The sequence below is a fragment of the Dromiciops gliroides genome, chromosome 3 (genome assembly GCF_019393635.1).
Source record: "Dromiciops gliroides isolate mDroGli1 chromosome 3, mDroGli1.pri, whole genome shotgun sequence".
Lineage (NCBI taxonomy): Eukaryota > Metazoa > Chordata > Mammalia > Microbiotheria > Microbiotheriidae > Dromiciops > Dromiciops gliroides.
The window spans coordinates 541,508,274-541,522,957 of NC_057863.1; the positions used below are offsets into that span (position 1 = coordinate 541,508,274).

Below are 14,684 nucleotides of genomic sequence, written 5' to 3' on the forward strand. Positions count from 1 at the left end.
TCATATATTTTCTTGGGGGCCCAAGCTTGTTGTTCTTTCCATTTACATTGTTGAAGTGATTGCAGTTCTTATTTTCCTGGCTCTGCTTGTTTTTCGCATTGTTCCATATGCATCTTCCCATATTTGTCCATATTCATTATATTTGTTGTTTCTTACAGAACAGAAATAGTCCATTACATTCATGTACCACAATTTGTTTAGACATTCTTCACTTGATGGACATCTATTTATTTTTAGCTCTTTGCTACCAGAAAAAGTGCTGCTATAAATATTTTGGTGCTTATGGACAAACCTTTTTTATTGTCATTGACCTTCTTGGGATATAAGCCTAGCTGTAAAATCTCTGGGGTTATTTTAGTCACTTTATTTGCATAATTCCAAATTGATTTCCAGAGTGGTTGCAGCAGATCACAGCTTCACTAACAATGCATGATTGTGCTTGTTTTTTGGTAATCCCTCCGACTTTGACTATTCCCATTTTTTGTCATCTTTGCCAATTTGTTGGGTGTGAGGTGAAACCCCTGGGTTGTTTTGATCAGCACTTCAGTAGTGCTCTCTACAAATCAGTTGATTTGTAGGATTCTTTAATTCTTTAATCATATTGTTGCTGACAGACTTTTTTTCCCCCCGTGGGGCAGTGAGGGTTAAGTGGCTTGCCCAGGGTCACATAGCTAATAAGTGTCAAGTGTCTGAGGCCAGATTTGAATTCAGGTCCTCCTGAATCCAGGGCTGGTGCTTTCTCCACTGCACCACCTGGCTAGCTGCCCACTGATAAGAGTTTATCAGAGATATTTGATAAAAAGATTTTCCTCAATAAACTGCTTCCCTTTTTTATCCTGTTTCCTATAAAAGCTTTTCAATTTCATGTAGTCAAAATTATCTATTTTATCTTTTGTAATTGTCTCTGTCCCTTGTTTAAGAATTTACTCTCTCTTCATAACTGTGAAAGGTATATGATCTAGTTTCCTTTTAGATTTTATGGTATGGTCTTAAATATTCAGATCATATATTTATTCTGAATTTATTGTGGAATATGGTGTTAAGCCCAGTTTCTCCTAGACTAATTTCTAATTTTCAACAGTTCTTTCTAGGTAACAGTTATTTGCTAGGTAATTTGTTTTTTGGGCTTATTGAACACTGGTTTGTTGAGTTCAATTATTTCTAATTTTTCATTGTCTAGCTTGTCTGTTGATCTACTTTTCTATTTTTTTAAAACAAATACCAAATGATTTTGATGATTGCTGCTTTATAATATAGTTTGAGATAATTTTCCTTCATTCTTACTTTCCCTTTCCCATTATTTCCCTTGATAGTCAAGGAATCTTGTTACTACAAGTGAATTTCTAAAAAATATTTTGTTTTGTGATGTTTAAAATCTAATGTGTGTCCTTACCTAAGATTTACTGATAAATTCAGCAACAGTTTAGGCTTTTAAGCATTTATTAAAGTATATTAGGGGTTAACAAAGAGAGAGAGAGGGAAAGCCACCTTCACCTTTATTTATTTTGGTGAGGCAATCGGGGTTAAGTGACTTCCCCAGGATCACATAGCTAGTAAGTGTCAAGTGTCTGAGGCCGGATTTGAACTCAAGTCCTCCTGACTCCAGGGCTCTATCCACTGCACCACCTAGCTGCCCCTGAACAATATTATCTTTTTGTAGTTCAACTAATTTTTCCTTTATGAAGTTAATGCCATTTGGACATAGAAGTTTAATATTAATATTGGTTGGGGGCAGCTAGGTGGCGCAGTGGATAGAGCACCGGCCCTGGAGTCAGGAGTACCTGAGTTTAAATCCGGCCTCAGACACTTAACACTTACTAGCTGTGTGACCCTAGGTAAGTCACTTAACTCCAATTGCCTCACCAAAAAAAAAAAAAAAAAAAATATATATATATATATATATATATATATATATATATATATATTAATATTGGTTTATTGAATGCTTTCTTTAAGTCCATCCAGGACTGGGGATAATCCATCTATATCCCACTCATTTTCTTTAAGTATAATTTAATTTCTTTATCTTTGTTTATGTTGTGAATTTATTTTTTGTCTGATATCATTGTGGCAGCTCCTGCTTTTTTGGATTTGGCTGTTGTATTCATAGGACATTTTTTTTCTAGCCACTCATTTTAAGTCTATATCTTTGGGTTTGGGGTTATGTTCTCATAAGCAATAGATTATGGGATTTTGTTTTCTTACTCATTCTTATCTCTCTCCTTCATTTTATTGGATTATTCAATTCATTCACATGTAAAGTTAGGCTTATGTTTTCCTCTATTTTGTGTTTCATTAGTATTGGGTTTTTTTTTTTTTAGTATTGGTTTTTTTAAGGCTTTTTTGTTTTATTTGTTTCCATGCCTCTTTTGAGTTAGTACTTTGTCCCTACTACTAGTTTTGTTTAAACTACTTGCTTTAACTCTGTCCTACAGACTCTCTTTACCCCATAACATTTCTCTCTTTTCTCTGCCTTTTCCCTAGTTTTGTGGTTTTACTTAAATGTTGATTTTTCTTTTAATTTGATTATCTATCTAATTCTTCCCCCTTTCCCTTTCTTGTTTTCCTCATATAAACTGCCTGTTTATATCCTTTGACCATTTATCAATTGGAGAATGACTCATTCATAGAGATTTTATAAAATTCTTTATATATTTGAGATATGAGACCTTTATCTGAGAAACTGTCTATAAAATTTTCCCCCCAATTTTCTGCTTTCTTTTTCTGATCTTGGCTGCATTTGTTTTATTTGTACAAAATATTTTTAATTTAATGTAAATGAAATTATCTATTTTATACCTCATTCTGCTCTCTGTTTCTTGTTTGTTCATAAATTGTTTGCCTATCCATAAGTCTTGATAAGTAATATGTTCCATGTTTTCTTGTAATCTCTCTTTGTATCTAGGTCACGTATCCATTTTTAACTTATCTTGGTAAATGGTGTAAGATATAGGTCTATACCCAATTTCTGCCACACTGCTTTCCAGGGAAGTTAGAAGGATAGAAGCAGTGCCTCCTGGTGGAAATTAATTCTAGCCCCTACCCTCTCCAGGGTCCCTCTCCTTCCTGTTTCTCATGCGATCTAATCCCCATGTCCACGTCCTCCCATCTTCCTGAGTGCTACAGGAGTCCAGTATTTCTTTTCTTGAGTTGGATGTTGTTTGTGGAGATACAGTAGTCTCTCAGAGGAAGTAGTTTAGCTCTATTCATATCAAGCCCCTGAAAGGTCTCCATATCCTATCACAGACATATATCTGAGTGTAACATGTGAGGGCTCTTCAGTGGGACTTCCTACCTCAATCAGGTTGAGATCTCCTTTTTCATTCCCTCAGTTCCTCTTTTCTGCCATTCCTCCCACTCTTCTGCAGCTGTCTCTCTTCTTGCTGAGATACTATAGGAGTTATCTTCTTTTATTGTTCACCCATGGATTTTGATCACAAGCCTCCTTCTGTCTTCTTCCTCCACTCTTACCATTTATAAGCCTTTCCATTCCATAATTTTTTCCCTCACAAAATAAAGTGCTTTACCTGTAGGATTTAGTCTGTGGTGTTTCAGTTCTGTTCCTTTGCCTTTACATCTTTTATTTCTTCAAATTCCACTTTCATCTTTCCTTGTATACTTAAAAAATTTCTTGATGATCCCTCTGTTGTTTTTAGCCCCCATATGCCAGTCTTTCTCTTTAAAAAAAAATTTCTAGAGATGGAGTAATTAATTTTATTACTTATTCTTTCCTTGGTTGTTATACTTATTTTCCCTTCTTGTATTTCTTTTGTTTGGTGTGTTTGTTAGTTGAATATTCTGCTTGTCTTTTTTGTTTTGATCTTTTCTGAAATGCCTTGAGTGCCTCCCTTTTTTATTACATGTCTATCTTTTTTTATTGATGACGAATATCAGGTTTTTAGTATATCTTTTTTAGGTTACATCTTAGGTGTCTGTGCTTTTCAGAATACGTATTATTCTATTTTGTGGTTTCTAGTGAGTACCGAGTAATTCTTTTACTTGAATTTCCTTTCTCGAATATTTCATCTGTTCCGTTATGTCTATTCTATTCAGTTTTAAAGTTCTTTATCATAACCGCTTGCATAATTTGTTGTATGTGCTTAAAATTGTTAAATTTAACCACTGTGTCCCTTGGAGTTTGAAGTGTAGGTTTTCTTTAGAGGTGAGGTATGAATTCTTTCATTTGGTCCTTTGTTATCTCTGTTTAAGAAGTTCTGGGCAGCTTTCTTGTATTATTTCCTGTGTTATGTTGCATAGGTTTTTGATTTGTCATGTTCTTTTCGGGGAATCTGTGATCTTTAAGTAGTCTTTGTGCAGTCTGTCTTCAAGGTCAATGGCTCTTGCTTTAATCAAAGTCTTTTATTCTTTTAGCATTGTTGCCTTTTGCTTCTTTTCTTCCAGATTGCCCTTCACTTCAGTATCTTTGTGCTTCAAAATCTGTTATCCTCTTTTTAGCATTTTTGGAGAAACCTTCCATTGTGGATTCGAGTCTACTGCTTATGTCTATGAAGACTAGAAGTTCTGACATTTGTTCTCTTCTGACTTCTTTCATTTCTCTTTTGAACCATTCTGGAATATTTTGTCATCCTGTGATCTCTAGGAAATCTGCTGACCTATATTTCATCAGGATTCTGGTCAGTTTCCTATGTTTTGTAATATTTGTTAAGAGAGCTTCATGATCTCTTTGAGGATTTAATACTCATTTTTTTCTTCTAGTTTTAGCAGCCTCAGTGTTTATCTGAGCTCTAGGGTTTTTTCCAGTATATTTTTTATTTCATTAAATATTTCCTAATTACATATAAAAAATTTTAACAGCATTTAAAAAAATTTTGAGCTCTAAATTCTTCCTTGCCTTCCCACACCTCCCCTCTCCTTGAGAAGGCAAGCAATTTTTACATATGAAGTCATGTAAAACATATATCCACATTAGCCATGTTGCAAAAGAAAACAGACAAAAAAGGGAAAAAATAAAGAACAATTTTAAACGTATATTTCAGCTCTCTCCCTGGAGGTGGATAGCATTTTTCATCACGGGTCCTTTGGATTTTCCACGGATCATTGTCTTGATCAGAGTAGCTAAGTCTTTCAGAGCAGATCATCCTTATGATGTTGCTGTTACTGCAGCCAGTGTTCTCTTGGTTCAGCTTACTTCACCATGCATGAGTCCATATAAGTCTTCCCAGTTTTTTCTGAAACTAGTATTCCATCACAATCATATATCAAACTTGTTCAGCCATTCCCCAGTAATGGGCCTTGATTTCCAATTCTTTGCCACCTCAAAATATATAAATATTGTTGTACAAATAAGTCCGTTTCCCTTTTTTTTGATCTCTTTGGGATATAGACCTAGTAGTGGTATTTCTGGCTAGAGGGTTTGCACAATCGTATAGTCCTTTCAGCATAGTTCCAAATTTTTCTTCAGGATGATTGGACCAGTTCACAGTTTCACCAACAATACCTTAATGTCCCAGTTTTTCCACATCCCCTCAAGCATTTGTCATTTTCCTTTTCTGTCATATTAGCTGTAAGGGGCTAAAATTCTAGCTAGTCTGTTGTGAGATTTAAAATTGGATATTAGATCATAAATCTCCCCTACTTAACTTTTCCCTTAATTTATCTCCCAGACTAGTAAATGGAAGAAGCTTCTGGTTTTCTAGATAGAGCCTTTATTGTATATAAGGTGTTGTTGATTAGAAGGATAGGAAAATAGAAATACAGTACAAATCGTCTTAAATCTAGGCTTAGTCTATATTCCTTATAAAAACTCACCAAACCGAAAAGGCCACCTTTGGAGTGAGGGAGACCGTCTGTGCCGCGCCGCCAGGAGTCCCGCCAAGCAGGCAAAAAGGCTCCTCTCGTTCTCTCCACCCCGGAAGTCAAAAAACCCGGCAAGCAGTCTGACATGCGCAGCAGGCGGACTGTACCCGGCAGGCAGTCTGACATGCGCAGCAGGCGGACTGTTCATCTCCTCCCCAAAAGGGTGGTCCTTGAAAAACTGGCGTCTTTCAGTTATCCTAACCGACTGTTAAAAACTTTCATATTTTACCACACTGTCTAAAATATCTAATGAGTGGTCACCAGTAAATTATAAGCTTTAGCAAGAGTTAGACTTTTAAGCATTTATTAAGGAGATTAAGAATTTGGTGAAGAGAGAGAAAAGGCCTATATTCATCTATCTATCAAAGGGAGAGCACATTTTAGCTCCACTCTCCATGAGTGTCCTCACGAAAGAGCGCAAACCACACCTTCTTCAATCCCACAAGCCTCCTGTGAAAACTGGAAATGTTCCCCCCCCCCCCCCCCCCGCCCCAGCTCCAAACTAATTGGCTGATAGTTTTGATCGACAGTACCCACGAGCAAACATCACTTCCTGACTTGACTGCATGGCTTGCCCTCAGATGCCTTCTCCTCATGGCGGAACTTTCCTATAGTAGTTCTCCAGCAGGTGGCGTTATTCTAATCGTTACATAGCCCATATGATAGGTATAAAGTCATCTCTCAGAATTAATTTGCAGTTTTCTAATCAGTAGTGACTTAGAACATTTTAAAATGTGACTATTGAAAGCTTTGATTTCTTCTTTTGAAAATTGCCTGTTCATATCCTTTGACCATTTATCAACTGGGGAATGGCTCTTATTTTTATAAATTTGACTCAGTTTCCTATATATTTGAGAAATGAGGCCTTTATCAGAGACACTTGCTATAAAAAAATTTCCCCCAGTTTCCTTTTTCCTTCTAGTTTTGTTCATACAAAACCTTTTCAATTTTATGTAACCAAAATTATCCATTTTACTTCCTGTGATCCTCTCTGTCTCTTGTTTGGTGATAAATTCTTCCTGTATCCATAGATCTAACAACTATATTTTTCCATGTTCCCCTAATTTACTTATGATATTACTTGTCATATGTAAATCATTTATCCATTTTGACCTCATCTTAGTACCCAGTGTGAGATGTTCTATTCCTAGTTTTTGCCAAATTGCTTTCCAGTTTTCTCAGTAATTTTTTGTCAAATGGTGAGTTCTTACCCTAGAAACTTGGATCTCTGGTTTTATCAAACACTAGATTACTATGGTCATTTGCTCTGTGTATTGTATACCTAATCTATTCTACGGATCCACCACTCTATTTCTTAGAAAGTACCAGATTGGGGCAGCTAGGTGGCACAGTGGATAGAGCGCTGGCCCTGGATTCAGGAGTACCTGAGTTCAAATCCAGCCTCAGACACTTGACACTTTCTAGCTGTGTGATGTTGGGCAAGTCACTTAACCCTCATTGCCCAACCAAAAAAAAAAAAAAGAAAGTACCAGTTTGTTTTCAGGATCACTGCTTTGTAATATAGTTTGAAATCTGTTATTGCTGGCTGTTTTCCTTTACATTTTTTCATTGGTTCCCATGATATTCTTGGCTTTTTGTTCCTCCAGATGAATTTTGTTATTATTTTTTCTAGGTCTATAAAATAATTCTTTGATACTTTGGTTAGCATGGCAATGAATAAGTAAATTAACTTCAATAGAATTGTCAAATTTTTTTATTATATTGACTCAGCTTACCCATGAGCAATTAATATTTCTCCCATTGTTTAGCACCATCTTTATTTGTGTGAAAAGTGTTTTGCAATTGTGGGTTTATCTTGGCGGGTAGATTCCCAAGCATTTTATTTTGTCTGCAGTTATTTTAAATGGAATTTATCTTTATATTTTTTCCAATTCACTCTAGGTTTTTAATTGACTTTTTCTCCTCTTGAAATCTTTGGTGTTTCAGCTTTTTTTTTTTTTATATTTCCATCACTGACTTTTTGACTTCTCTTCTTTGAGATTTGCAAAGTCGTCTAAGTCAGTCTCTCCCATATTAGGGGACCTGATTGTCATCTGCCTTGGTCCCTACCCTAAGTGGTTTCTATGGGGGACAGCCTCCTTGACCTATGTGTTTCTCCTCCTCTCTCCTCTCCCGCCCCCATGGGACTAGGAGAGTCCCTTGTATTTGGGTGGGGTGTGCTGGAAAAGTCTCTACAGCAGGAAGGGAGGCTTTTTGTGAGTCCCACCCAGCACAAACCTTTGGGTTGATTTGTGCACCCCTGCTAGAGTAGCATGCAGACTGGTAGGGGTGGGGGTGCTGAGCGAGCCCAATAGAGATTAGGGTTCTCTAATGTTAATTCATAAGGCTTTTAGCTTGTCCTGTGGATTTAGCTATAATTGCTCTACCTCTGGTGCATGATTCCTCTTGGGGGTGAGGTTGAGAGTTAATGGGGACTGGAGAAAATGTACAGTCCATCATCCTGTTTGGCCACATGACTCAAAAGTTGACAAGTACTTTTTGAAACAAGTATGTTTCCTTTAGCCAAGGCAGTGTTAGGAAGAAGAACCAGTAGAAAAAGCAGGCTACTTTATGAATCCTCTTGAATCTCCTCCTCTTACTAAGTAGTTATAGGCTGGATCACATCTCACATCAGCGCCTCACTTCCGATAAGACACAGTCTTCACTCAGTAAACAATAGCTAATGATGCTGCTCCAAAAATTATGACAAAGAATCATTTTGTCTTTGTTAAGAGATTTTTTTCCCCGCTCTGTTAAGAGCTAATAGATAACAGTATTTGGTCCCTCAATGCCATGTTCTGAAGAATGAAGCTGTGTTGTAACCTCAATAAATATCTGTTGATAGAAGAAAAAAAAAAAGCTAATAGTTTAAAAATCCTTCCCAAGCGATACTGAGGTTTTTGTTCCAGAAGATTCAAGCATGAGAGACTAATGTGAATTTAGGGTAGAAAGATGTACATCCTTGCTTGACCTGATGTGCATCTGCTTCAGGAATTAACACTCCTCCAAACAATTCTAGATTTCATCAAGAAACTCAGCCTTGAGTCTTTGTCCCCTTGATAAATGAAGAGATTCATGGTTTTGAGTTCTCTGTTGTCAGAGCTAAACATGCGATGTTTTGAAACTAAGAAAGGAACCTCACAGAGCAACTCTTTGGTTGGATATGTAGAACACTTGATCATTTTGCTCATTTGTTCAGAATTCTTGCACTGCAAAAACTGCGGGATTTGGAGTCAGAGGACCTGGCATTGAATCTTAATCTACTCCTTACTATGTAACGTGACCATGGACAAGTCACTTTAGCTCTCTGGGCCTCAGTTTCCTCATCTGTAAAATGAAGAAGTTGGATTTAAATGTCTTCTGAGGAGCCTTCCAGCTCTAACCCTATGATCTTTAGGAGTCAATGTAAACTTTTTTTTGAGGGTACCATGAACATTCTGGTCTTTGTTTAAAAAAAAAAGTAAAATGATACCTATGATTACTGGTTTGCCATAGGCCAAGAATACAGGTAAGAAAGGGAGGCACCAAAGATACCTGTTGAATGCTATAGGTAAAATTTTCCTCTCTTCTTGATTCCATTCTGTACTCGTTTTGTCATGGCAGAGTGTTAGGTCCCTAAATGGCTGTACAAGTTTCTACTTAACTACCCTATCTTCAGAATAGGGAGTGAGATTGAAACTTGAATCTCTTTCAACTGTTCTTTTGTGTAGTTGAACTCAAATATTTTCTCTGTCTCTGTCTCTCTCTTTCCCTCCCCTTCTCTCCCTCCCTCTCCTGTTCTCCCTTTCTTCCCTGTTCCACCCTTTTCTCTCCCTTCTCTCTCCTTTTCCTCTCCTCTCCTCCCCATATCCCTTCCTGTCTCTTCTTTTCCCATTTTCCTCTCTTTGTCCTCTCCTTCTCTCCTGTCATGGAGAAAACAGGTGGTGGGGGTCCTTAGGTATTCCTCTGTAAAGAATGACAACTCTCCCACACAATCCAGTTAGAGTAAAATGGTCAAGGGGAGGAGATAACTTAGAGACATCTTTCTCCTTGAAGGGAAGAAAGGCCAAAGCTTTTATAGAGGTTGACCACCTGGCAATGGAAGGTTCCTTTTGGGGGTGGGGTGGGAAAAGCTTGAATGAGGGGTGGGATGGGAAAGGCTTCTGGAGTTCTCTCTGTCCCCTTGTGCCACCCCAGGTCTATAGAATTTTCTCTCTCCTTACTTCTTAGGTGTGTCAGTCATGCTATCTATTTGGCCAGTTTAAACTTGTATGGTTTCTTAATTCTTCCATATGTCCCAAGTCTCATGTCATCTCCCAACTCTCTTCTTTCTCTCCCCTTCCTCTTCTCCCTTCTCCCCCTCTCCTCTTCTTTATTCTCTCCTTCCTTTCTCCCCTGCCCCTCTCCTTCTCTTCCCCCTTTCTCCCTTTTCTACTCTCTCTCCCTTTCTTTGTCTTCTCCCCCTTTTCCCCCCTTCTTCTCTCAGCTCTTAAGATCTTGCCCCCTTTCTCTCTATCTTGTGAGGCTTTTTCCATGAAAATAGTAACTGAGGAATCAAGGGAATCTGGATTTGATCCATACTTTCTTAGAACTGGGACTAGAATGCAGTCATCTGACAGGGTAGAGTTAAATATGGGAAGTAGTGTCTAGAACAATCTTGTAGCTTTAGGTCAGGGACATAGAACATGCCCTGTAACCCCTTAGGTAGAAATTTGGGGTTATTGATGTTCCCTTCTGGCTAGGCTGGTTCTCTGGAGTAGACTTTCTATTCTGTATTATGTTTTGAGGACTGAGGGTTGGAAACTCAGTTTCAGGATATGTCCTAGGGGTATTCCTTCATTCTCTGTATCTTTCTCTTAGGAAGGAGGGTGGATTGTGTTTATGGCAGATGTGGCAAATGAAATGAGGAAAAGGATAAAGATCCGCTGTAGGTATCCTTCCCACAGGTGGTCAAGTCCATTTGGAATTTGTGCTCTCTGGTCTCAGGCCATTCTGATACGAAATTTTATTATATCAGAATACTTATCTAGGCCCACAATCTTTCTGTCTTTTTAATCATTCAATATTTTAAAATTTGTTAAATCAGAGGGTTGTCCAGGTGTTTTTTTGTTTGTTTGTTTTTGCTTTTCTTGAAGAGGCATATAGTATGAGGTCTCAAGAAGGGGCTTGTTTTACAATTCAGTTTGTAAGAATAAAATTTGTGATTGGAAATGGTGAGAGGAGTGGGGAAAGGAGTGAGCCATTGTTTGAAGGGTTTGATTTGGCTGATGTGATTAAAAGTGACAGCACTAGCAGGGAATCCTTCTGCCACACGTGCCACTAGATATTCACAGATGACATTTCTATTTTTAACTTAAATTTTTTTTTCCGGGAGGGGTGGGGTCACAGTTCTGGCCCTGCCCCTCAGTGCCCATCCAGATGGTAGAATTGGGCCACAGCTGTTGAAGCTTGAGCTGCCAGTGGGTGGTAGGGGTAGGGAAAAGGGAGGGCAGGGCAGTGTGCCAGCCTAGGCCCAGGGAACCCCAGCTGGGGGAAAACAGAATGATCTGTCTTCTCTTCTACCCCCGCCCCCCGAATTAACTCTTGATGTCCCAGAGCAGAAGAAACTCCTCTCAGGATTATAGATGGCTAGTTTTGGAATGCCAATTGACAAAGATACTTTACTCAGGTTGAGAGATAGTGCTGGGGGAAGTTGGAGTTGTTCACCTACTCCTGCAGAAAGCATTTGAAAATGTCCAGGCCCCCTTATTCTTCATCATCTTTGGAAATATTTATTAGCTCTATACCTTCCCACCTGCACTGTTTGTGTCCCCCATTCCATGACCGTAGGCGATATGAAGTAGACACTCATTCCTTAGCCAAAGGAAGTGAAAGAAGAGAAGTTCATTCACTGATTTTTAGGTCTATGATTTACTTCCTTTTAGAACTGTTTTTTTTTTTTTTTAATGTCTGGATTAAAGCAAAAGCCTGTGAATCATGAATCTAAAGTCTTGTCCAGGTGGCTCCTTCTTATCATATGACATTCCCATATCCCTTTCTGTCTCCTTTGTGTCCTTTCTTTGGTCTGCGAAGAGTCTGTGAGAGATTTATTCATAGTCTTGGCTGTGAGGAAGGTACTTGTCTAATGATGGTCCCTAGGTGGTTGGTAATACCAAGACTTTGGTAGTTTTTTGGGCTTGGGGGGTAGAATCTCCCATCCTCTCATAGAGTATAACTTGTTGTGACACTATCTGAGTTATTCCTTCAGGGAACCTTTCCTAGGCAATCCTACCAAGTCCTGTTTACTTCATGCTAGTTCTAGTATTCAGGTATATAGTTTGTATGGGGAATGGATGTGTTTGCATGCTCCCCTTTCCCCCTTTCTCTTTGCTTATACTGAAGGATTTGCAAAGGCAGCAAGAATGACTCTTTTTGTATTCTTTTACGGTACCTAGTCCAGGGCTTTGTACACAGTGACCATTCAGTGAATATGGTTGGGTGAGCCCTTCTCACCAGACTACTACAGCAGGCCCAGGGAACAGCTCAGAAATTGAGAGTGAGAAGGGCTAAGAAGCAACTGAGAAATAGGATTCTGTGGACTTAGATCCCATTTCCTTCTCAGCTCCAGTGCTTTAGTGCTTCATACAAGCACTGGGATTGTCAGTGCTTTCCACAAAAAGCCTGGAAATCAGTGGGAGTGCAGAGGGTGCTCTTTGTCCAAAGTGCTCCTCCTATTTTACTAGCTAGAGCATAATATTCTTGCTTGTTGCCCCCAGACCAAGGGCCCAGGAGAGGAGGAAAAAGACCAGAGTCGGTCCAACCTGGAAGAGGCAGAGAGCGAACAGTCCAGTGATGAAGAGAGGTACGGCACATGAAATCTCACTTCAGTGGCATGGTACAGAGAGCCTTAATAATGACCTGGGAAGGATTCTCATCTCTGAGATGACTACTGAGTGCTCCCGTCTAAAGGGAGGGAGGATAGACGCAGTAGCCTCCCAAGATCATTTGTTGCCCTAATGTTTCATGCTAAGAAGGGCATTTTTAAGAGCTGTTACATGCCTTTGAAAATGACCTTGTCCATATTGTACCCTTTGTGGGACCTGGGGTCTGGCCTCATTGTTGTATTTGACTGATTAAGCATTTCCATGTGTGGCATAGTGCCAAGACTGGGATAGTCTGATGTGTAGAAGGGAAGCCTGGAGTGTGTTGTGCTATGGGGGAAGAGGGTCAGCACTGACCTCTGAAACCAATCCCTTTGAAGTCAGGAATGACCAGGGCCCACAGAGGCGGTGGTATCCCAGATCCGAGCTATGGGACCAGGTCCTGGGGAAAGGCCTGCGCCTTTTAGACAGCAGCAACAGATTGATTCTCTGCCTCCTGAAATTAGAATTTCTTTCAGTTTTGAAAGTGATGATCCCTTGTGTAAGGCTTATCATTTTCTCCCCATTTCCCTTTCCCTCTTATTGTGCTTTCCCCTCCTTTTTGTGATTTAGAGTCCTGGGTACAGACCCACCCCATCAGTATCTCCAGTGGCTTGTGCAAGAAGGGCTGTAGGAAGCCCGCTCACGAGTTAGAGAGTTGGGGGAGGGGCGTGCTATGGCTCATCTAGAAGAATTCTTCCTTCTCCCTTCCCTTGCCCTATTTGCCCTGCCTACCTCGAGCTGCTTTTCTCTGTGGGGGTCTCTGTGGGGGACTGGTAGAGGCAGTGTGGTCCAGCCTGAGGTAAGCCATGCTCTGCCACTCTTGTCCCTCTCACCCTCTCTTTTTAACCTCAGTTGAGAGATGGGTCCTGCTGTCCTCTTCATGACTAACAGTTACCTTCTTACTTCTCTGAAGGGAGAAAATCCTGAGCCTTTTTCACATCCAAGAGGTAGGAGAAGGACAACATTCCCCAGAGGGGGAGCCTAGGGAAACAGAGGATCCTGAGCAGAATGTGATGGCCAGCCCAACTTCACAGGCCTCCTCCACGAAGAGGTAAGGGTTGGTGTGAGGTTCTGCTGTGTTGGTGGGGATTTGGGGTTGGGGGTCTGGTACAGAGATGGCATCCCAGAGGATGTGCTAATCCGGAGCCTGGAAAGGGAAGAGGTGAGTTCAGGTCTGTGGCATGGTGAGCCACGGGTTACCTTGATGGGGAGCCATGTATATGTGACTGGCGGAGAACTTTTCTTCCTTTAAGGAAAGTAAGGAGTTGGCCCTGTTTCTGCACTCCACTCTGGATCCTCAATTGGTGCATTAATCATTAGTAGAAACTTAGAAACGATTGAATTAGAAAGTAGTGTTTGGTCTCATTTTCTCTCCTTCCCACAGCAGAGAGGTGGTTACAAGCATTGGCAGCTCTTTTGGTGATTCTTCTTTATACCTGCTGCTGGGGAGGCAGCATCATGTAGGGGAAAGAGGGCCACACTTGAACCGGGAGACTCGTGTCTGAGTCTTAGCTCTGACACTTAGCAGCCTGTGATGATGGCCATGGCACTTAACCTCCGAGTTGCCTCATCTGTAAAATGGAGACAGTACTGCTGGTACTAGCCATCTTAGAGCTGAGCTGAGGAGAAGGCTTTGTAACCATATAGAGCTATGTACCTTTGAGCTATTATTCCCTTCCGCCATCTCCACAGCATCACCACAGTAGCTGTTATTTTGGCAGGATTCAGTGTGGGAATTAGAGGTGCCAGTCAGAGAAGAATTCCTGTGTCAGAGCAGAAGACCTCGTTCAGAAACAAGTATTCTCTTCTTGTTCCTTTGGTTCTCTGGCAATGGGAAGTTGCTTTTCTCAGAGCTTTCAGCCTTGGCTTTGAGACCATTGGTCTTATTAAACACTCATGGCTATGTAAAAGAACTAGCATTGAATCACTAACATTTTTAATTAAAATATGCCTGCTATTTGTTTAGGCTCCCACTAGGTGCTGTCA

General features: G+C 39.9%; 1 protein-coding gene across 2 annotated transcripts in view; it reads left to right on the forward strand.

Moving 5' to 3' along the window:
- The window catches only part of CEP164 (centrosomal protein 164), a 78,617-nt gene that overhangs the window by 37,484 nt on the left and 26,449 nt on the right, over positions 1-14,684 (forward strand). For both annotated transcript variants that reach the window (XM_043996292.1, XM_043996293.1), the window contains exons 11-12: positions 12,552-12,637; positions 13,612-13,749. In XM_043996292.1, coding sequence (XP_043852227.1) covers positions 12,552-12,637; positions 13,612-13,749 — 224 coding nt within the window. The remainder of the gene's footprint in view (positions 1-12,551; positions 12,638-13,611; positions 13,750-14,684) is intronic.